Below are 22,744 nucleotides of genomic sequence, written 5' to 3' on the forward strand. Positions count from 1 at the left end.
GTCACAAAAGGCCCAGCCTGACAAAGGCAGGGGCTGTGTTTGCAATCACAGGTGGCCTTGAGCATAGGGACTTTTCCGTGCCCATCCCCCCTGGGGGTCCCTGCACGGCCTTGACCCCTCTCCGTCGTCTTCAGGATGCAGACAGAGTCCTGCGTGTCCACACTGCGTGATTTGTGGGCGAGTCTAAACGTGGCGTCAGAGGCCTCGGGATGGGTACAGAGCTGTCACCCTGGCTGTGTGAGCCGTGACAGTAGGGAGGAGCCCCACTGACTCCCGTTCTTCTCAAGGGTCAGAATTTGGAGCCTGCAGGAGGATCTGGAACACTGCCATGGAGCTGCGGGGCGGGGGAAGGTTTCAGAAGGCTCCTTGGACTCTTGCCTCCCTTAACCGCCTCAGGGGCACTGAGGGACGGGAGATGGCCCCGGCCCTCCCATCCGGGAGCTGGGACCTGTCCCTGATTCTTGTCTCCCCGTCCCACGGCTCGGCCCCAGGCAGGTGCAGCTCTGAGGTGGGGGGAGGGCTCCATGGTGAACTGTCTGGGAGAACTCGTTTGCACCCACCACGGCTGGATGCCCTCCCCCCCCCTCAGCAATCCTTTGGGGACAGGTTGCCCACCCAGAATGTCACAGATGGGAGCGAGGGGACCAGAGGGGTTGCAGGGGTCACCTGTAAATGACAGGCTGCCGTATCAGCTCCCGGAGCCGGGCCTCCGCAGGCCCCCGGTGGGTGGCCCAGATGTCAGGAGGACCCGCGCTTGAAGGCAGTGAAGCCACGTTTCTTTTTTTATCTGTTCTTTCTAAATACTCTTCAGAGTAGCTCTATTCAGAGTGATCTCCCCCCCACCCCCCCTCAGCTTCCCTCTGGCCATTTCCCTCCCCCAGCCCTTCAGTCCAAATTAGCCTGGTTTAACCGCCTGTAGTCAGGTTCCCCTGGAAAACAGAGAAGGTGCTAACGTCCGTCCGCGTCACAGGGCTGTTCGCAGGGTTAGTGCGGTCACACAGATCAAGGGCTCAGTGGGTGCCTGGTCCGGAGCCCAGCGCGGTCAGGGTCACGGGACCTGGAGGCGGTGGCATTTGTAAGATCCCACGTGTCCCCCTGTGCCGTGGGCCTGCTTTGCATTTGTGCTGCTAGAATGTCCCAGAAAAGTCAAAGCATTGGGAAAACGCCCTGTGTTAACGCCCCAAGGAGTGCTTGTTCCCAAAAGCCGGGACCCCTGAATCCTCCCATGGAGTAAAGGTTCTCGCATCACCCCCACCCCCGCCCCACAAAGAGCCGTCTGTCCCTGTGAGGGCAGGTTTCCTCCACACCTCGCCCCTGCTCCCGCAAAGGAGGGCCCCGTGGGAGCAGCTCAGGTGAGCATGTCTCTGGGAAGCCTGTTCTCCAGCCTCCCGAGGGCTTATCTGTCACCCTGAGGGGCATCAGGCCCTTTGGACAGTGGCTGGGGAAGGCAGGGCCTACACGGGGGAAGGTTCTCCCTTTCTGTCTGTGACTTCCTTATACCTGGCCCTTGAGGCTTCCTCCTTCCTCACCAGCTCACAAATGGGTCTGGATGCCAAGCCTATGCTGAGTGCTGGTTCCATGGGGGCTCGGACCCCAGCCCCGGAGTTGGGGACAGCCAGGTGGGGGTAGACAGCTCTGTAAACCCTTAATCACGCCGTAGTCTGGAGAGAAGGACGTGCTCGAGCACAGGGAAGGAACAGCATGTGCAAAAGCACGGAGGCCTGGGCGGTGCAGCCCATCGTGTGCTGGGGCAGCATGGGGGCTGGAGGGAATGGCCAAGGGTGAGGGTATGAGGGGAAGACAGGGTGGCCATGGGAGCTGAGGGGGTCTGCCCAGGCTCTTTGGTTGGGATCCATTTGTCGGCCTAATCCCCGGGCCAAAGAAAGCTACCAGGGCGGGAGGGCAGACAAGGAAGAGGACGGCTGGGGGCAGGGCCCGGTAGAAAAGGAAGTGAGAGAGAATAAGGTGTGGAAAATAGACACTATCAAAATCAGGATTTCGAACTGTGGCTCAGGCCATGATCTCTCAGTTCATGAGTTCGAGCCCTACATCCGGCTCGCTGCTGTCAGCCTGTCAGCACAGAGCCCTCTTTGGATCCTCTGTCCCCCTCTCTCTGCCCCTCCCCTGCTTGTGGTCTCTCAAAAATAAATAAACATCTAAAAAGTGCATACAGAGTAATAGCAGCAACCAATCCATGTTAGCAAGAATAAGAAGAAAATCGAGGCGCAGGGGAGGGGGTGGCTGGAAGGAGAGGACTGTCCTGGGGTCTAGACAGATGTGAGTCTGAATCTCCTCTGTGCCGTCCGTATCCGTCTGCTTGGGCTGCAGTAACAAATACCACAGACCAGGCAGGCGGAAGAACAGACTGATTTCTCACACTTCTGGGGTCTGGAAGTCCATGATCAAGGTGCCCGCCTCTGCTGGTCCCCGTGAAGCCTTACAGATGGCCGCCTTCTCCCTGTGTCCTCACGCGGCCCTTCCTCGGCAAGCGAGATCTTTCTCTCTTTTATGAGGATGCTAATTGCATCCTAGGGGTCCCACCCTCGTGACCTCACGTAAACCCGATCATCTCCCAAAGGGCCGTCTACATTGAGGGGTCAGGGCTTCAACGTAGGAACTCGCAGGGAGACACGGGCATTCAGTCCATAGCACCCCTGGAGAATTCTTTCGCTTAAGTAAATCACTGTTTTCTTTTCTGGAAGGTGGGGGTGCTGCTGCTGCCCGCTCCCAGGGTATTGTGGGAAACCCGTTGTTCGTGTGCGTCCATTGCCCAGACACCCAGCAGGTGTCTCAGCAGACCTCAAGCGTCGCATGCCGTCTGGAGATCTTGGGATACCTCCCTCATTCGTGGTTCGCCCGGGCTCACCCAGCAGCTCTACTGGGAGCCCTGCAGGGAGAGAAGGCAGAATGCACCAGGGTCAGCTTTAGGATAATGGGTCATTTGGCCTGTTAGGTGGGTCAGGGTCAGAGTCCCCTGGACCAGAGGGTTACAGACGGGAAAGAGGCGGTGCACCCGTCTGGGAGAGGCAGGGGGCCCCATCCATGCTCCTGGCATCAGGTCATGGCCAGGATGTCCCTGGGCTCCAGGTGGGAAATGACTGCCGGGGTCACGGTGCAGGTACACGGCGGGCTCCTGACGCCATGCCCCTAACCGCTGAGCCCCTCCCTCCCGTACCCTCTCGGCGCACCCCAACGTTACGCCCCTGCCTTTGCAACTCACCCCGGTCCTACCTCCTCCTGCAGGAAGGCCTCCTCACCTCACTGCTTTGTTTTCTCATTTGTAATTTTGGGGTAGATAACAAAGTCACAACTTGTCATTCCAAAGAGACGCAAAGGTGCCCAGCGATAGCTCCCCCCCTCGCTCCCCTGTTCTTCAGCCACGTGGCTCCTGCCCCACCGACGACGACGGGGTTCGTGGGGACTCTTGGGGAGATAAATATATGTAAACTTGCGTCTGTGGTATTTTCCCTCGTTTTTCTTTGCTTTTGTAGCATAAATTGGTATTAAGCCACGCTCACCGTCCCCCGTTCCGCACTGGCTCTTTCAGCTGACCCTCCCCTTAGCAGAGATTTCTGCCAAAGTCCCGTCCCTCCTTTTAACTCTTACGCCATCAGCCACAGAACAGGTGACTGTCGTGTCTTCAACCTGTCCCCCGCTGGTGGACACTCGTTCCCAGCCCTCTTTGTTGTTGTTGTTGTTGTTGACAGTTAATGCCATAACATACCATTCGGGACACGGACCTCATCTTGCCTGGGACTGCGTTTGCAGGCAAAGGTCTAGAAGCTAAGCCGTGGGTCAGAGCATCTGTGTGCGGGGGAGGTCCTCACGCGGCCCCTCCAGAGAGAGGTTCTAGTTCAGACTCGCGTCACGGTGTCGCGGGCCTGCCCCTCACTGTCTTGGTGCCCATCGAGCCTTCAGACAGCCTGCTGGTTGAAAGTGCCCCCTTTACGTCCCCTTCCATTCTGGGGGTGCCTGAGTGTGCGTGCACATGCATGTGGGCCCTGAGGTGCCTGGTCGCCTTCTTGTTGGGGGCTCTTTGCCACCGTTCACCTTAATCTCCCCCGCCAGCTTGCAAGACCCCCATGGGCTGCAAGAACCTTGGAGTCTTCCCCACCCTATCCCACCCCCAGCCCCTGCGCACCCAGCCGGAAGTCAGCCCGCAGAGTGAAAGCCCCGATTTTATTTGCGCCTGTTGTGTGGGTATTGGCTTATCTGGATGGCCAGCTCTCCCTCTGTCCCCCCGACGTGCAGGTGAAGGCAGCTGTCTGTCCACCAGGCCCTGCGGCCCAGGCAGTGAGACCCACACTCAGCCATTCCCGGTGCACCCAGCCCTCAGAGCTGGGTCCCTCCACCCAGGGAACACCCCCTTCCCGGATCCTGGGCTCGCTCTCTCCTCCACGACCGTTGGAGACTGTCCCAGGTACCAGGACCCCAGCCGTCCCACCCTCTTGCCGAACTTAACTGATTGAGAGGCTTCAGGCTCTGGGACCGGCTGGGCCCGAACAGCACCCTGCCCGGGGCCTGCATGGAGTGAAAGCTGTCCCCAGAGGTGACGGGTGCCACACCCCCATAGAAGCACCTTCCCACCCCAGGGCGTTGAGTAGGCAGTTTCTGGCCCCTTTCACCCTCAGGGGGCTCACTCCTGCCAAAGATGATCAGCCCTGGGGTCACCCACCTCCTGCACAGTTAGAGAAGACGATGCCACGGAGGGTCTGACCTCTGGGGCCCAGAGGGTCTACTGACAGCCCCACAGACCACTTACCTGTCACGCGTGGCACATTCTGTCCACTTACCAGCTCGTAGCCTTTGGCAGGGCACTGACCTCTCCGAGCCTCGGTTTCTTCATCTGCAAGATGGGATGATAATGCCGACTCGGCCGGCTTGGCCATTTTTTACGCCGCTTTCTAGACTTTCTCTCCTTTTTTCTATCACCACTGTCTCCCTCACTTTCTCTGTCTCAGTGACTTCAGCAAATTGAATGCAGCCCCGGGGATGTTGGCCATAGCCCAGTGAGAATTCTAATAAAAGTGAGCAATTTGTCCCAAAGCCCATGGAAAGCCCTCAGGGCCTAGACCTCCTCCCCAGGGGGCAGGGCCGGTTGGCCGCTGGACTGTCACCAAGTGCTCAGGGCAGCTCCGAGAGGCGATGACAGGCGTAAGCCGGGCACAACCAGATGCAGTGTCCTTGGGGAGGCAGTGCTGGGGAGGGTTAGGCTGTAAGGGGGGACCTGGCTCCAGGGCAGGGTGGGGGGGGTTGCATGTGTCGGTTTTAGGCCCCAGTCTTGACTCGAAGCCATAATGCAGTTAGCCAGAGTGCGGGGGGCCGTGAGGCAGCTGGGGCCGGGGGCTTGTAGGTGGGTTTCAGCTCAAGTTTGACCCCAGGCCAGGTGCCTGAACATTCTAGAAAGCTCAGGGGCTGGTGACCTCAGTCCATGTGGTAGACGAAGCCTCACTCTGACTGGGCCCACCTGGGGAGAGCAGACTGCCAGGGAGGCTGGAGACAGGGTGTCACATCCGCCCCTCTCCTGTCCCCACCCACAGGCCTTGCCCCCATCATTTGGGTAAGTGCTGTCTTCCTGGGGGAGAAGGATAGCACGTTGAGTCCCTAGTTGTTGGCTGCTCTGGGCAGGACCAAGCCTCGCATCGCGGGCTCCGCTTTTATTTCATGGATTTGGAACTGAACCCCAAAAAGAAAGGACTGGCCATGGTGCACGGTGGTCACACCAGTCCCCCAGGGTATGGAGCAGGCCCCGGCCCCAGGGCCCTGCGGGTGGTGTCTACTAAGAGATGTCCGGAGGGCTGTTGCAGCTAAGACACGGGGGTGGCGAGGAGGGAGCGGGGCACGGCCTCAGCTCCTTCTCCCTCCGTGTGATCACGTGTTCCAGCTTCACACACTGTGCTGGGCCCTTCCCGGGGACCCCCTTTCTGCCCTCTTGTCCTTGAGGGTGCAGCATAGAGACCCCATGGGCGGGGTCCCCTCTGGGAAGCTCCCCCAGCTTTGTTCGCCCTTGACGTGGCTCCCCCCCATTCATGGCTGTGGGCCAAATGCCCGTGTCCCCTAAGACTCATGTGCTGACACCTTAATCCCAAATGGGGACAGTATTTGGAGATCAGGCCTTTAGGAGGTGGTTAAGGTCAAATGAGGTCAGAAGGGTGGGGCCCTGACCCAGAAGGATTAGTGTTCTTATAAGAGGTGACACCAGGGAGTTCGCAGTCTGCCTCCAGCCTCCAGAACTGGGTGAGATCAGTTTCTGTGTTTTAAGCTGCCCAGTGGCTGGTGCTGTGTTAGGGAACTCTGTGCCCTCTGTGCCCCCCACGCCACCCCTGCCCTCCCAGGCCCCGGCAGTGAGGACCAGTGGAAGGAGCCCAGGCTCTGGGCTTGTTCAGACCCTCTTCCTTCGCTGACGGGACTGTGTCCTGAGCCTCAGTGTGCCCACCTTGGTAATGGGAGGGGGAAGAGCGAAGCAAGAGGTCAGGCCCCAGAGGCACAGCAAACAGTTTTCCTGCCCTTTCTTCGTGGCTCAAGGCTGAGCTCCTTGGGGGCACCTGGGGGGCTCAGGCGGTTAAGCGTCCGACCCTTGATTCCGGCTCAGGTCATGATCTCGCGGTTCATGAGATCGAGCCCTGTGTCAGGCTCTGTGCTGACAGTGCAGAGCCTGCTTGGGATTCTCTGTCTCCCTCTCTCTCTCTCTCTCTGCCCCTCCCTGCTCTCTCAGAATATTTATTCTCTCAGAACAAATAAATAAACTTAAAAATTGTTTAATAAAAAAAGAAAAGCTGGGCTCATTTCAAGTGCTCAGGGTCAATGTCTGTCTTCTCCCAGGAGCTCAGCAAACATCGGAAGGACTTTCTGGGGACAGTAGTGAGTGCTGTGTCCCTGAGGGCCTTGCTGACGTTCCTGACATCACGGAGCCAGGATGGAACCCGAGCCTGGAATGGTCCCGGTGCTGACTGGGGGTAGGGGTGGGGGGGAGCGGTTAACCACAGGGGAAGATCAGGGACCGGGGTGGAGGCTGCTGGCGTTCGAGCAAGTGAGGGACCGAAAAGTCCCAGAACTGCACCATCCACATTGGTAGCCTCTAGCCACATGTGGCTGCGCAAACGCAAATTAATGAAAATCAAATCAAATCACGGCTTCCTCAACCGCACCAGCCACATCTCAAAGGGCTCAGTGGCCACATGTGGCCAGTGGCTATCGAACTGGACGGCGTGGGTGCAGGACGTTTCCGCTCTCCAGGAAGCTCTCCCAGGCAGCGCGGTTCCAGATCTGCTTGGACTGAGGTTCTTCTGCTTCCCGCTCGGGCACCACCACCTGCAGGATGCCCTCCCTGAGCTCCCGACTCCCCAGTGTCTACCTGTTACCTGTCTCTGCTTATTCCCTGAATCCCGTCCCCCCCCCCCACCCCCGCCTTATATAAACACATCGTCACCCACAGCAAACAGCACTGGGCCCATGGAACCGTGGTGGACAGGCCACGCGTTCTGACTCGAGGAGTGCCAAGGTACAGCCCAAAGCTCAGAGAGGCACAGGACATACCTGGGGTCACCCAGCTTGCTGAGAGCGGGGCCGGGAGTCAGAGCTCGTGCTCCTTCCTGACTCCCAACTGAAGACCCTTGCAGGGGGGTGACAGGCGAGGAGACCCTGAGCTGTGCCTTCCCAGGCTCTGGGCTTGGGCACCAGCGAACTGCAGAGGGAGGCAGGCCGTCAGAGCGGCGGGCTGCCGAGACTCCCACTTAGTGTCCAGAGCTGGCACATTGGAGCAGGCCGCTTGCTTTGATCTGGTTTACATTTTTGCTCCACCTGCTCCTGACCCCAACCTCAGAGGCCGCCCAGGGAGCTCTGAGCCCCCTCGGTGCTCCAGGCGCAGACCCCACGAGCGATCATATACACGGGCACCCCTCGCCATCCAGGAACTTGACTCCCCCCCTCCCCCCCCCCCAAACCCAAGACCCTTGAGAACTTCTGGGGGTCTGGGAAGGAAAAGGCGGTATTTGTAAGCCAGACGTGTTTTCTTCGGCCCACCTGGTGTGTTTTCAAAACATTTTAAACGCGGAGAGAGATCACAAAACTCCGGATTTCCGTCTTCTCTGGAAAAATTGGAAGACCTTGTGACCCAGGACCCACAGGGTAATAGGTTATCAGAGCTGAGTGGCGGCTGACTCCCCTTTCAGCAGGGAAGGAGCCCCCCCCGCCCCCGCCCCCTGGCCAGACCAGGTGCCGGACCCATTGGTCATCATGTTATCACCGACCAGTTTCTTGGGTCCAGAAAAACACGTCTCTGTTCTTCTTTCCCAAAAGTGCAAGGAAGGAAACAGGCTGAGAAGGAAAACCTGCTTCTTGGTGCAACCGGTGGACATTCCTGGGTGTTTGACATGCAAAGCAGGTCTTAACCCTGGTTCCCTTCACCCGATGAGCTCAGCCGCCTGCCCCTTGCGGGCCTTTGAGTGTAACCTCTGTTCTAGACATTTCCAAGCTCTTCCTTGACTGAGATCCACCCCCACCCCCGTCCTCCTTCTCCATCCCACCCCTGCTTTGTTTCCTGTCCCTGGGACCCCTACAGGTGCATCTGTGTGCAGCTCCTGATCTTGGGGGGCCCTCGGGCAGATACTGCTGACTTGATCCAGACAGTGGTGGCTGGCTGGGCACAGCTCCTCGGGGCTCCCGACTGGAGGGGCACAGGAGGTGGGGGTCCGCCTAGGTGCCCGTCTGACATGGCCAAACTCATGGGCTTCCTTTCCTGGGTCCTGCGTCCCAGAATCCCCCGGGGTCCCCACTTTGGGCTGCAGCGGATGCAGCCTGAGCCCATCTCCCCCCCCCCCCCCCCGAGGGAAGACGGGACCCGAGCAGGAGCAGAAACCGCACAAGGACATTGTGGGGGACATGCAGGAATGACTCTCCATACCACCAAAGTGGGCTGCTTAAAACAGACCCAATCTGTTGCCGTCACCACCCCCCCAACCCCGCCTCAGAGGTTTCAAAGCTTTTTTTTTTTTTTAATTTGATCATGCTGAATGGTTTTCATTAATTCATTTAGTCAAAACTTTACCACCTCGTCTGTGCCAAGTGCTGGGCTAAGGTTTTTTTTTTACTTTTTTTTTTCTTTAATTTAAATCCAAGTTAGTTACCATATAGTGTAATAATCACTTCAGGAATAGAATTTAGTGATTCATCACTTACAGACAACACTCAGTGCTCATCACAAGTGCCCTCCTTAATGCCCATCACCCATCTAGCCCAACCCCCAACAAACACCCCACCAGCAACCCTCAGTTTGTTCTCTGTATTTAAGAGTCTCTTAGGGTTTGTCTCCTCTGTTTCAAAGCTTTAAAAAAAATTTTTTTTAACGTTTATTTATTATTGAGAGACAGAGAGAGAGAAGAGCAGGGGAGGGGCAGAGAGAGCAGGAGAAACAGAATCCAAAGCAAGCTCCAGGCTCTGTCAGCCCAGAGCCCGATGACGCGGGGCTCGAACTCATGAGCGGTGAGATCATGACCTGATCTGAAGTCGGATGCTCAACCTAACTGAGCCACCCAGGCGCCCCTGGTCTGTGATACGTATTGATCCCACTTTAATTTTATGTTTGTTTATTGTTTGAAGAACAGCACCCCCGTCACTGCGACCACGGCGTTGACGGTAACTGCCTCCTACCCACGCTTACCTTTCCCTTGACTTCTACTTTGGTCCCATGTATGTATCTGAAAAAGGCCATCTGGCTGCGGGTCATCTTCTGGGCCTTGCTTTTGTTCCCACTCAACGTTGTGTTACAAAGTGTAGAAGATGTTCCACCTTTCCATGAGTGTAGACAGTTCAACCACATCACCGTAAGACTATTTCCCTTCCTTGAGTTAGGGTCTCTCCATGCAGGATCCCTCTGTGTGCTGCGTCCCCTGCCTAGATCTCTTCCTCCAGGCCTCGGCTTCTGTGTTCCTCCTCTAGCCCATCCTAGGCACCCCACCCATGGGGCGGGGTGGGGCTTAGGCAGGTTGGGGGGGCTGGTCAGAATGTGCAAAGAGAGTTCTTGGGGAGAGCCTGAGCTGCTTTTGTGGAATTATGGGAATTTGGGGCCTAGGAAGCCAGCCAGATTTGTTGTTATTGGTTTTAAATACGGAGGTTCATAGTGTCTTTATCCATAGTAGCCAAAAACCAGAAACAACCAAATGTCATCAACAAGAGAAAGGGGTAAATAAAAATAGGTAATCAATACATATAAACATATTTTTTAGCAAAAAAAAATAACTATAGACTCGACAGAGAAATGGATCGATCTCAAAATACATTAAAAAATTTTTTTTTAATTTTTTTAAATGTTTATTTTATTTTTGACAGAGAGAGACAGAGCATGAGTGGGGGAGGGGCAGAGAGAGAGGGAGACACAGAGCCCAATGCAGGGCTCGAACTCAGAGACTGCCAGATCATGACCTGAGTCAAAGGCAGACGCTCAACCGACTGAACCACACAGTCGCCCCTAAAAAACTTTTTTTAATGTTTTATTTATTTTTGAGAGAGACAGAGAGAGTGAGAGCAGGGGAGAGGCAGAGGGAGACACAGAATCCAGAGCAGGCTCCAGGCTCTAGGCTCTGAGCTGTCAGTATACGGAGCCTGATGTGGGGCTCAAACTCCCAAAGAGACCGTGACCTGAGCCGAAGTCGGACGCTCAACTAGCTGAGCCACCCAGGCTCCCTGATCTCAAAATACGTGGAACAAAACAAGCCAGACACAAAATGGTACCCACTGTGTGATTTCCTGGTGGTGAAACACACAACTCACACTGATCCATGCAGTTAGGACCTGGAGCAGGGGTTTCCTGTCGTGGGTCGTAGGGGCTGACAGCGAGGGACAGAGACTCTGCGGTGCTGGGGACATTCATAAGTTATTGGGACAGAGCTACATGGGATTATACATCTGCAGAAACTCATCTACCTGTACACCTGAAATGTGTATGTTTCATTATGGTAAATCATGCCACCGTTTTTAAAAAGTTTGGGGTAAAAAGGGGCGCCTGGGTGGCTCCGTTAAGCGTCTGACTCTTGGTCTTGGCTCAGGTCCTGATCTCATGGTTCGATCCATGAGATCAAACCCTACATCGGGCTCTGAGCTGACAGTGTGGAGCCTGCTTCAGATTCTCTCTCTCTGCTCCTCTCCTGCTCATGTACTCCCCCACCCCCCCCCGTCTTTCAAAAATAAACATTAAAAAAATTTTTTTTGTAAGTTTGGGGTTAAGAAAAAAAAAGATATGAGAAATTATGATCCAAGCCCGGCTTTGATCTCATTAAAAACGTTTCTTGGGTCACCTGGGTGGCTCAGTCAGTTAAAGCATCTGTCTTTGCCTCAGGTCATGATCTCGTTGTTTGTGAGTTTGGGCCCCACATCGGGCCCTGTGTTGGAGACCACATCGATAGAGCCTTCTAGAAATAAGCCACCCCTGGATGGAATGAATCGCCTCAAAAAGGAGTGAGCTTCCCTAACCTAGGGGCATGCAAGCAGAAGCTGGGTCACCCTCTATCCAGGGTCCCATTGCTGAAAGAGGTCGCACACCGTGGCCTTCCTGGCTTGACGTTGTGGTTTTTGTTCAACGGGGAACCTGTTGTAAGCTTTCCGCAAATTAAATAAACCCTCACCGCTCCTTTCCCTCTGCTCACTGGTCTGGCTCATAGATCTGAGCTCTCAGGGTGGGTCTGCTAGGCCGCGGCCCCGCCCCCACCACCCTTGCCTCCTGTTGAAGGTCCATTGCCCGAACAGGATCCCAACTGGCCGGGGCTTGTCGCATGCCTGAGGGGAGGCCCGTGTGAGGGCCTCGCTCTGCTGGGCTAGGAATCCAAGAGTAAACAGATCGAGTTGCCAGTGTCAGCTGGGCCTTCTGTAACAGACACCACAGCAGTGGAAAACGAGAATGTTCTCTGAGATGACTCAACCTCCCGGCCCCCAGGTGGGGGCAGCCCCGGGCCTCGGCTCTGCCCTGGTGACTGGCTGTGGGCCAAGCCCAAGGGGGTGGCCGTGGGTTTTTAGGGCTGAGGACTGGGGTGCCTGTCAGGGTGAAGGGCACACACATGTGGCCATCTTGGCTCTCTGACAGGTTCCTGTCCTCGGTTTCCTCATCTGTGAAATGGGATCAACACTCTCTCTCCCCGAGGAGCAGGTGTGTGAAGTGAGTCCAAAGCAACGTAGGCAAAGTGCACGTTGGAAGCTTGGGACCACCGCGGCTGGGACCCTGGTAGTGACAAGGGGGCCCCCTCAAGGTCCACCTGCATCGGGGAGAAGAAGTTACCACAGGAAACCAAAGAGGAGTGTCACTGTCAGAAGCTGGTAGATTCCAGGGTCCAGGGGAGGGCCTTGGCCAGCCATGTGGGGTCCAGCCGATCAAGGGCAAGGACGGGAGGGCGTGACGGAAGAGGCTGCGGAGTGGCTGGGGGAGGTCATTGCTGAGCTGAGCAGCACCGTCCTGGCCGGTGGCAATAGCCAGAGGGTTGGCGTGACCGGCTGGGGGAGGGGAGGGGAGGGGAGGGGAGGGAAGAAGGTGGTGGCCCGAGGAGGAGATGAGGATCAGGGAGGCTTTTTTTAGGATGTTGGAAACTTGAGCCTGTTGGTCGTTAAGACCAGGAAGCCAAGAATGAGATGGAGTCCCCAGAGGGAGGCGCCTGTGGGAGGGGAGAAAGGGAGAGAAGGTTGCCTTGGGACTGGTTTTCTCTGGCCAGAGACAAGGCATAAGATGGGTGAGAAAACCGAGCTGCTTTGAGAGGGGGCGCTCCCCAGCTGGCCTGCATCTTAGGAAATTGGGGGTGCAGCTTGGGGTGCGGAGGGGGAAGGAGGGCCGAGCTGATCCCGAGAGGGGGGGATGGGTAGGAGCCAGGCCCTGGAGAGGGGGCATTTCCGGCTGGAGGCCATTGCTGAGAAGGACGGTGCTGGACAGGGGTCATCTAAGGATGGGGTCAGCCAAGGAGGCCGCCCAGGACACCCTGCCCCAGAGCCAGCCGCACACGGCACAGCATCGGAGCGGCCACAGGAGCGCTGGGGTGACCCAGCAGCCGGGGGCACTCATGGAGTCGCCAGGCAACAAGACAGCAACCCCAGGCAGTGCCCCTGCTTGGCTGTAAAGTCCTGCCATAGCAAGCCATCTAGGGACTCTTGTTTCTAATTAACAGTGTCAGGGACTTGGGGAGGGGGGTGGCCAGGACTACGATTGCTTCGGCGTCCGGTATTTTGGTTCTTGTTTTCAGCATCCTGGCGCAAAGCCGTTTGCATCCTTGGAAGGGCAGGTGGGCAGGCTGTGTGTGTGTGTGTGTGTGTGTGTGTGTGTGTGTGTCCTCAGCGGCTGTGTGAGGGTGCCGACCTCTCACCCTGGCCCCGGCGATCAGGGGCGGGGTGGGGGGACCCCTCTTGATGGCTGGAGAGACGGGCTCAGGGGCCGTGGAAGTGTCTAAGGCCACAGTGCTGATGCTGTCACTGGGACTCGAACCCAGGCCCCCTGACTCCAAAAGCAGTGCTCTTTGCCAAGCGTGAGCTCGTGGCCCACAGCACCATCGGAGGGTCACACAGAGCCTGGACCGTGGGGACCGAGTTGGAGAGTGAAGCTCTCTCCGTGGAGCCAAGGTGAACCCCCAAATCACTGGCCAGCCACGGCCCAAGTGGGTGAACTGGACCGGGGAAGGGGGGTGCTGTAGTCCTGGGGCCAGTCCTGTCCATCCCGTCCTGGGGCTCTTGTGGATTCTGGCGCCTGGACCCGGCTCCGGCCACCTCTTCCGGGTGGCTCTCGAGCTGCGTTCCCACACGGTCTGCCTTCAGGCCATGCCTGCGGCCCCTCACATTCGCCCCAGAGGACCTCGGCCCAAGCATGTCCCTGTGACCCTCCGTGCGTCCTTGCAAGCCCACCTTAATCACTTACCTGACCGACTCGCGTTAGAAGGTGCAAAGCCAGAGCAAAAGAAAGGTCTGGACAATAACCTGTGTTTGACCAGAGGCCCCCCCACCCCCTCCACCCCCAGGTAATCCACACCCTTCACCCGCTGGCTTCTTTTTTTATGTAGTTAGGTTGTAACTACACGTGGTCTTAAAGGTGTTTTGGTTTGTTTTTTAATTTTTACACGATAGCTCCTAATTCCGCCAAAATATACGACGCTGTGCATGATGTTTGGGGGCTTCCTTTTCCTTCTGCTGACGTACGGCTGAGACGCATTCATATTCTTGCAAGTCACTGTGGACCGTTCATTTTGATGGCCGGGTAATCGGCTTCTGTCATTGTCCTTCTGCTCGCCCAGTGATGGGCATCTGGGTTGTAGCCAGGTTTTTGTTCCTGAGAACAGGCCGTTAGGAATTTTCTGGCCGGTGCCTCCCGTGACGTGTGTGTTTCAGAGGGTGGGCACCTCCGAGGGGAAGAGCTGCATCACAGAGATGATGCTGCGGGGCCACACCTGCCTCCCAGCTGTCCCGCCTCAGAGACCAGCATAGTGGACCCGAGGCAGTAACAGCCTTAACCTAACTGAGTGTCAGTTTTCCTGCCGGAGAAGTGGGAACAAGTAGTTATGCCACACGTGCATTCAGTTGGCGCCGCTGATGCCCAGACCGTGGCACATCCTGTGCCAGGTGCGGGGGGACCTGGGTAAGAACGGCTCGGCCCACCGCCCTGATGGGGACAGGGAACAGATGGATGGCTGAGCAAAGTCAGATCTGGAAGTGAATGATCTCTGACATTGTCATCACGGGGGAGGTGGTGGACCGGGGCTCTGACCTGCCAAGGGGTGTTGGGCTGGGCTTTTCGGCTGGGGCCCCTTTGTGCGACTGACCCTTCTCGGCGAGGGTTGCGGTGGGGGCCACAAGGAAGGGGGAGATCTGGAATCCGGCAGAGATCACTTAACACCAGAGAAGCCACAAGCCTGTACACAGAAGGCGTTGTCCGATCCGCGAGGCCTGCGCACTCCCCGAGAATGCTGCTGGGGGGGGGGGGTCCAGTTCTGCCCGGGGTCCCCGGGCCAGCTCCTTGACTCAAGGCATCGCGTGACCACACGTGCTTAAGCAGGATCTTTTTTTTTTTAATGTTTATTTATTTATGTATTTTGAGAGAGAGAGAGAAAGAGAATCCCAAGCAGGCTCCACGCTGTTAGCACAGAACGGGGCTTGAACTCACACTCACGAACCGTGAGATCATGACCTGAGTTGAAATCAAGAGTCAGCACTTAACTGAGCCACCAGGGCGCCCCATGCAGGGTCTTGAGCACTGCTTTGTGTGCTTAGGGCCTCCTTAAATCCTACCCTACTCTGCAAGGGAGTTATTTCCTCTTTCAGAGATAAGAAAGCTGCTCCAACCTTGTCTTGGGTGGGTGGCTGTAAAGCCAAGGTCCATACTTAGGTCTTTTCCATCTCAGATCCCCCAAGAAAGAAAGAGAACCACCAGTCAGCTCAGATGTGCTCCGCGCTTGGGTATGTGTTCATGAAGCAAGAGGCTGGACTTCACCCAGACTGTGTTTCCACCCTGGCACAACCTGTTCCATCCTGCCGGGCTGCCCCAGGCCATTGGGACATGCGTAAGGAAACAATAAGGAAGCCACTCTCGGAAGCTTGTGGCCTTGGCCCTCAGGGCAGGGCTTGGCCAGCCCTTTGCCCCAGGTTTCTCACCTTCCCCTGGTGTCCCTGGAGGAAAGAAGTGAGGGGTCAGGGGAGGCCGGAGTCAGAGGTGAGGACAGTCAGTCTGCTGACCTCCCTTCTGGTGCCTCTGGCCAGAGTGCTGGCTGTGGAAGACCACCGTTCCCTGCCATGGCCTTGTGTTTTTCACTGACCTTATCTCCTCAGCTTGTGGAATCTTGTTTCCTGGCCGCATAGGGACCCACACCCACCGCCGCCAGCCTGGTCCAGCCCCCCCTACCCCGCCCCCCCCCCCCCAGCTCCTGTCAGCCTCCTTGAAGAGAGTAGCCTCCTAGCTGGTCTTAGGGCCCCCACCTACTCCTTACCCTTGGCCACAAGGTACTCCCCTCCCCTAGGACCCTTCTATGGGTCTTATGGGGACCTTCCCTGTACCTGCTCAATTTTCTTTTTTATTGTGGTCAAATATACATAACAAAATGTACCATTTTAACTTTTCTTTTTTTTTTTTAATGTTTATTTATTTTTGAGAAAGTGAACACACATGAGCAGGAGAGGGGCAGAGAGCGGGATGGGGTGGGGACAGAGGATCTGAAGCAGGTTCTGTGCTGACAGCAGAGAGCCCGATGCGGGGCTCGAACTCGCGGACCGTGGAAGATCATGACCTGAGCAGAAGTCTGATGCTCACCCGACTGAGCCCCCCAGGCGCCCTTAACCATTCGTAGGTGCACGAGTCAGTGGCGTTAGGTATATTCACCCTGCTGTGCAACCGTCACCCCCATCCATCTCCAGAACTTTTCTATCGGCTCAAACTGAAACTCTCTTTCCATTAAATGACTGCTCCCCGTATCCCCCTCCCCACAGCCCCTGGCAACCGCCCCCTGCTCAGTTTTAGATTGCAAACCCCTGTTCTGCCAGCCCTCTGCCCCTTCTCCACGTTTTTGCTTTGCTCTGTGGCACAAGCATCTCATGCACTATGTCATGTGTCCCACCCCTCTACAGTAAATCCTAATTGTCCAGTTATTTAAGGCGGGGCCCCAGCACCCGAAACAGTGCTTGACACATAAAGATGCTTAGTGATTTGTTTGTTGAATGACTGAATGATCTAGCCGCCAGGGTTAGGCTGCTGCCTGGGTCCGGGAGCTTTCTCCAGACCCCAGTGATTCCTTGTGCCCTCCCCGCCCCCCTTTTTGCAATCCTGCCTGTGTGTGTCACCCTGGAAGCTGCCAGCGCCGTCCCCCACACTGATTATCCTGGCCGCCCGTGACACAAGCACGCGGGTTTTGCCTGTGTTGACAGAAGAAACCCCTTTTCAGGATCGTCCTTCAAGTCCAGAACTAAAGCTTGAAACAGCAGCCTCCAGTTGCCAAAGACAGCAGAAATGAAACGGAAGCAACACAAGAGACCTATCGAAGACCCAGGAAAACCATAAAAAAGGCTGGTTGAGAGAACAAAGCCGGACCCACGCCATCCGCCTGGCTTTCCTTTGGGAAGGACCGCGCTGGACAGACCCCAGAGTGCTTCTGTCGTTCACGGTGTGCGGTTGCAGAAAATCATCAGCTGGGGCCAGCGGGCTTTTGGGAGCAGGTCGGACCCCAGCCCCTCCCCCTCCTCACTGGACATGCTGCAGAGAGAGATGTGGCTGAACTTCCCTCGCTCCGGACCGAACCGGCCGCCCTTTGCAGGAAACACCCCCGGCTTCCCAGACGGAATTTCAGAATGGGCTGCTGGGCATTCAGAGACCCCAGCGGAACGAAGGAACAAGAACGTGTGGAAACAGGTCCCTGGAACGTGCTAGATGCCTGTTCTGGGCCCCGTTTGCACGGCCCATCCCGTGGGCATGAAGAACGTGGGCTCATGTTAAAGCTCGGCCGGCCAGGCTGTCGTCACAAAGGCTTGCACTTACTCTGTGATGAGCCGGCAGGTGACCTCAGCGGGGTCTGGCCGACACAGGGCATCACGACCCCGCAGGAAGCAGGCTCCGGTCCCAGACGGGGTCTGGCTCCCGAAGCCAGCTCGGGCCTCCCCCTAGATTCAGGTCTTCGGCTCAGGATTCCGCACACAGAGAACCCTTGCTGATCCCGTGGAGGGGACGTCGTGGTGTCTGGGAAGGGAGGGCAGGGGAGTGCGACAGCCTGGCAGGGCCATCAGTCAGCCAGCAGGTGAGTGGAGAAGGTGACAGGCCCCTAGGGGCCCCGGCCTGATGGCGATGAGGCAGGCCACCTCCCCAGCTCCCCCCACGCGGACGGTCCATGTGCTCAGACACGGCGGACGTCCGTGAAGATACCCAGGCCTCTGCGTGGCCTGTCGGGATGCTGGGGTGACGTCAGGCCCGGCCTCTTCCCTCAGAAACCATCATCCTGGCTGTCTGCTGGGGGCCGGGATGCTGGTGAGGCGGACGGAGACTTTTCAGCCAAAGCTTGTTGCTTTGGAGGGTCAGGTGTGCGAGAGCTGGGACTGCATGGGACCCTGGAGGAGGCTGAATTCATCCTCCCCTTGGAGACCTAATGCCCCCTGCAGCCCGCTGGTCTGTGTAGCCTCGCTGGTTTGTTTGTTTATTTGTTTTTCCATGTTTCTTTATTTTGAGAGAGAGAGGTGGGGGCGGAGAGCACAAGCTGGAGAGGGAGAGAGAGAATCCCAAGCAGCGCAGAGCCCCGTGCGGGGCTTGAACTCACCAACTGTGAGGCCACGACCTGAGCCGAGATCAAGAGTCAGACGCTTAACGGACTGCACCCCCCGGGCACCCCGCCTAACTGGCTTCAGAGCTTCTCTTTACTTGGAACACCAGCTGGCCTCCGTGTGGCCTCCCCGCCAGCTACCTCTGCCTTCCAAGAAGAATAAATAGCCAACGAGTTAACTGCTAACTATAGTTACAACGGGTCTTCACTCATTAGTGCTCCTTTGACAACAACCCTGTGAAGTAGATGCTATTCTTATCCCCATCATACGCACGAGGAGACTGAGGCACAGAGAGGTTAAACTTAAGGTCACACAGCCATAAGCAGCAGCATTGCCTTCAACCCATGGTGCGTGACAGCCAGGTGGTGGCTGGAATCTTTCTCCAGGCCAAAAGGCATGGTCTGGGCTCTAGAACCCCTATTCTGTTCAACAGAGCCCAGCAATGCACGGGCTCCCCCGAGATGGGGGACTTGCACAATTCTTGGGGTATGTCCCGAACCACAAACTGCTGTCCCCCTATCTCTCTCCTTCGTTGCTTGGGGCTGTAGAATTTTACATCCTGTCTACCTGACGGCTCCGGCAGAACCTGCCCGGTGACAGTCATACACAGTTGCAAGGGTTGTACACTGCTCAACTCCGAGAGCGCTCTTTCACAGAGACTATGAGGTGAACGAGCCCCACCCCCAGAGTTGTGATACACCACCTGCCCAGCTGTCTGGGCAGCAGATCGGTCCTGGGTTCTTCTCACAGCTGGATGGGATTTTGCCCGCCCTTAAAAGGTGTTCTCCAGATGCATCCATGGTTCTAGAATCATCTTTCTGTGCCTTCTTGGCCAGGCCCCTTGAGGTCACCCTGCTGTGGAGCTGGCAGGGTTCCACATGGCCCGAGGTGGAGCCAGATGGGAGCCAGGCCACCTTGAGCCTGCCCCTCACTGTACAGAGGAAGGAAGCAGCCCAGGGCTCAGCACCCCCGGGTGCCAAGTTGGGACCAGAACCCAGGTCTCATCTCCAAGACCACGGTCTTCACTCTCTCCCCGGGCTGCTTTGTTTTCCCGTGTTGTTTCATCCCGTTCCTGAGTACTATGAGGGCACGTAGAGGGCACCCCGCTCTCTTCCTCCTTGGGTTTCCCAACAGCAGTTAGCAGAGGCTGGGTAATTGCTGGGTTTGGGTCCTCTCTCCAGACCTTCAGAGACAAAGTACAGAGAGGCCACAAATGCCGGGGGCTCAAGCATCTGGAGGATGCTTAGCCATGACTCATTAGAAGGCTGGGACCGGAGACTTTAGTGCCTCCCAAAGGAAGGGTAAGTCAAGGCAGCACCCCACAAAATACAGGCAGTTTGTCTGATCAGGGCTTCTGTGGCTTGGGGGTGGGTCGGTGGCCATAGTTCACTTTTTGTGAACAATGAGTGTTGATTTTATTCCTACCCTGTGTCAGGTGTATGCACGGAGAATCCAGAGTCCTTGCCAGTGAGAGCTGGGGGAAACGAGCGTTATTTGTGATAGGTTGTGGAAAGCACCCACGACCATCCTGCGCAGTTGCACAGATTGTGCACTGCTCAACTCTCAGGGCATACTTCACATAAACCGAGATGAACGAGTTGTGACGCGCAACTGCCTACAGTGGCTGTCGTGTCCTCTCGTGGACACAGTGTCAGGCTTCAGGTTGTCAAGGGAGGACGGGCTCTTTAGACTGGTGGCAGGCGAGGGAGGGGGATCGGTGCCAATGTGAGAAGGCTCTCCCCCAAAGAAGATGCTGACACCGGGTCGTGGAGGATAAGCAGCAAAGCTCCAGCCAAAGAAGAGGGAAGGGTGTGCCGGGCAGTAGAAAGAACATTTGTCAACCTTTGGAGGCTGGGGGGGGAGGCCGAGCGTGAGGGAGCGGGATGAGGTGGGAGGTCACGTGGAGGGGAGTGGTAGACAGAGGAGCCTGAGAGGCAAGACAGGTGGGGCTGAGCGCCACGGAGCAGGGGAACGGGGAGCAGGAAGAACCAGGGGCCTGTCGGTCACTCCGGCTGATCCGTGCTCCCGGAGGCCTGCCCACCCCAAGGAGCACATTTCGAGATAGGCGTCCGGTAGCTGGACCTCAGAGGCCCTCGACCCCGGGAGACGGGTCACATCAACAACATATTTATACCCCGTTTACACAGAGGCTGAAGCAACCGTCTGCTGGTGTTGATGCCTTTCCGGGACGGCTTCCATGGTCTATTTCTGGAGCATCCCTCACGGCCAAGAGGGCACAGGGAGCGAGTGCCATATCTCCTTGCCTTCGCAGACAGCTGGGCGGCCTCTGTGCGTGGTGGTCTGGTGACTGGGGGGGCTGCCGGGGCTCCCTCTGAGTGCACGGGGGTCCCCAGGAAGGAGCCAGGCCGGGCCGGGGATTGCCACTTGCGGAGGTGGTCGTCTGCCATTGTCCCCGAGCAATTGCAGATTTTCTTTGTCCAAGCAACATTGCCAGTGGGATGGGGGACAGAGACGTGACGTGGAAACCGAAGAGCCGGATGGAGCTTGAGGAGTGTGTGCGGCCGGTTGAGCAGAGCGTCAGTGGGGAGGAGAGTGACACCTTGCTCACGACTCTGGCACAAGAAATTTCTTTAGAGTCAGATGCGTCTGGGGCGCCTGGGTGGCTCCGTCAGTTAAGCTTCCGACTTCGGCTCGGGTCACGATCTCGCGGTCCGTGAGTTCGAGCCCCGCGTCGGGCTCTGGGCTGACGGCTCGGAGCCTGGAGCCTGCTTCGGATTCTGTGTCTCCCTCTCTCTCTGCCCCTCCCCTGTTCTTGCTCTGTCTCTCTCTGTCTCAAAAATAAATAAACGTTAAAAAAAATAATAATAAAAAAAATAAAGTCCGATTCGTTGAGGTATGCCGCATTTGCATACGGTAGAACCCACCCCTTTTAGGGTATAATCCTTTGCGTTTTGACAAATGTGTGCGGTCTTGTAACCACCGCCGCAGTCAAGATACCAAGCACTCCCGTCAACCAAAAATTTCCTTGATGCTGTTCTACTTCTGTCTTTAATTTGGTTTTAACGTGTATTTAGTTTTGACAGGGAGAGGGAGAGCACAAGCAGGGCAGGGGCAGGGAGAGAGGGAGAGAGAGGATCCAAAGCAGGCGCCTGCCGACAGCAGTGAGCCCGACGCGGAGCTCGAACTCACAAATCTCGAGTTCGTGACCCGATCCAAAGTCGGACGCTCAACCGACGGAGCCACCCAGGTGCCCCTCGTTCCCGTTTTAACCCCTGTGGGAGGGATAGTTGGGCCCTTGCTGGGGTTACTCGCCAGGCCTCTCGCTGCCAGGGCTCCCCGCGATGGATGGGTTTCGCACGCTGGGCACCGAGCCCGGGCCAGGCCTCCTCGCGCTTGAGAGCCACAGCGACGCCAAATAACCACGGGACGTTTCCGGCTGCTGCTGCTTGTGTCGTTCTGGGGGCCCTTGCAGCTGGATGAGGGACAGGGAGGCAGGCACCAAGGGGCAGTGAGTGCCACACCCTGGCCTGGAGGAATTGAGGGTCTCGTCTGGGGACAGAAATGAGCAATGCACACCCGAGGCTGATCCGTATTACCGAAGGTGACGGGTGACAGTTGGGGGATCCGGGTCCCCCAAAGGGCACAGACGGCCGCATCACTTTCTCATGCAAGGAAGAAAAGTACCCTAAAGGCTGGGCTGTCAGTTGGGTGATGTGACTTGGGTGTGGGACGACTGTGGGAACTCCCGAGTTGGTGGGGGGTTGGGGGTGGGGGATTGGGGGGGACAGCGGTGGAGGCTTAGATGTCAGAACGTGGGGGGGCCTACAGAAGGCAGTTCACCCACCTGCTCCCTGCCAGAGCCCCCCTTCGGCTTCTTCCCCTGGGAAAAAGTGGGATCTAAGCCCCTTCAGCTGTAGTAGGGCAACCTAGAGGCTGGCTCGGGGTCCCCAAAGATTGGGGGGTGAGAGGGGACCACCAGCCTCTCCAGGCCCCCCTGAGGCCTCGGGAGTCGAAAATGGAGGGCCTTGGCGGGGGCGACTAACACCGTGTCCTCTGTCTGTCTGTCCGTCCGCCATCCAGGTGCAAGTTCTTCAGTCTGACCGAGACGCCCGAGGATTACACCATCATTGTTGACGAGGAGGGCTTCTTAGGTGAGTGCTTCCACCACTGGCACTCGGCCGGACAGTGGCCTGCACTCAGTGCTGGCTGCCCGCCGCCTTATTTCTGCCCCTCCACCTCCTTACTTTTTGCCCGCCGCCTTATTTCTGCCCGCACCCGCTGCCTTATTTCTGCCTCCCCTCCGCCTTCCTAGCGGTGGGTTAGAAAGTCAGCAGGGGGTCTGTTTTCTTCTCTCCCTGTGCCCTGGCTGATCCCCCCTCCGTTTCCGCTTGTGAGACTCCCCCGGGAAAGGCGACGGCAGAGCCAAAAGGGTCAATAAGACGGTGCTTACCCAGCTGGGAACTGAAGCTACCAAGAAGGCACCCAGGGCTTGTTTTCTTGAGCACCTGCTGTTGGGCGAGGGGCTTTAAGATAT

General features: G+C 57.1%; 1 protein-coding gene across 2 annotated transcripts in view; it reads left to right on the top strand.

Moving 5' to 3' along the window:
• CASTOR2 (cytosolic arginine sensor for mTORC1 subunit 2) overlaps positions 1–22,744 on the top strand; it is a 52,516-nt gene that overhangs the window by 11,928 nt on the left and 17,844 nt on the right. Inside the window, exons 1-2 of one of the 2 annotated variants that reach the window (XM_027041891.2) lie at positions 12,878–13,979; positions 22,291–22,361. In XM_027041891.2, coding sequence (XP_026897692.1) covers positions 13,783–13,979; positions 22,291–22,361 — 268 coding nt within the window. In that variant the 5' untranslated portion in view covers positions 12,878–13,782. Of the gene's footprint in view, positions 1–12,877; positions 13,980–22,290; positions 22,362–22,744 lie in introns of those variants that run through there. The other variant, XM_053213679.1, reaches the window with a different exon arrangement.

The sequence above is a fragment of the Acinonyx jubatus genome, chromosome E3 (genome assembly GCF_027475565.1).
Source record: "Acinonyx jubatus isolate Ajub_Pintada_27869175 chromosome E3, VMU_Ajub_asm_v1.0, whole genome shotgun sequence".
Taxonomy (NCBI): domain Eukaryota; kingdom Metazoa; phylum Chordata; class Mammalia; order Carnivora; family Felidae; genus Acinonyx; species Acinonyx jubatus.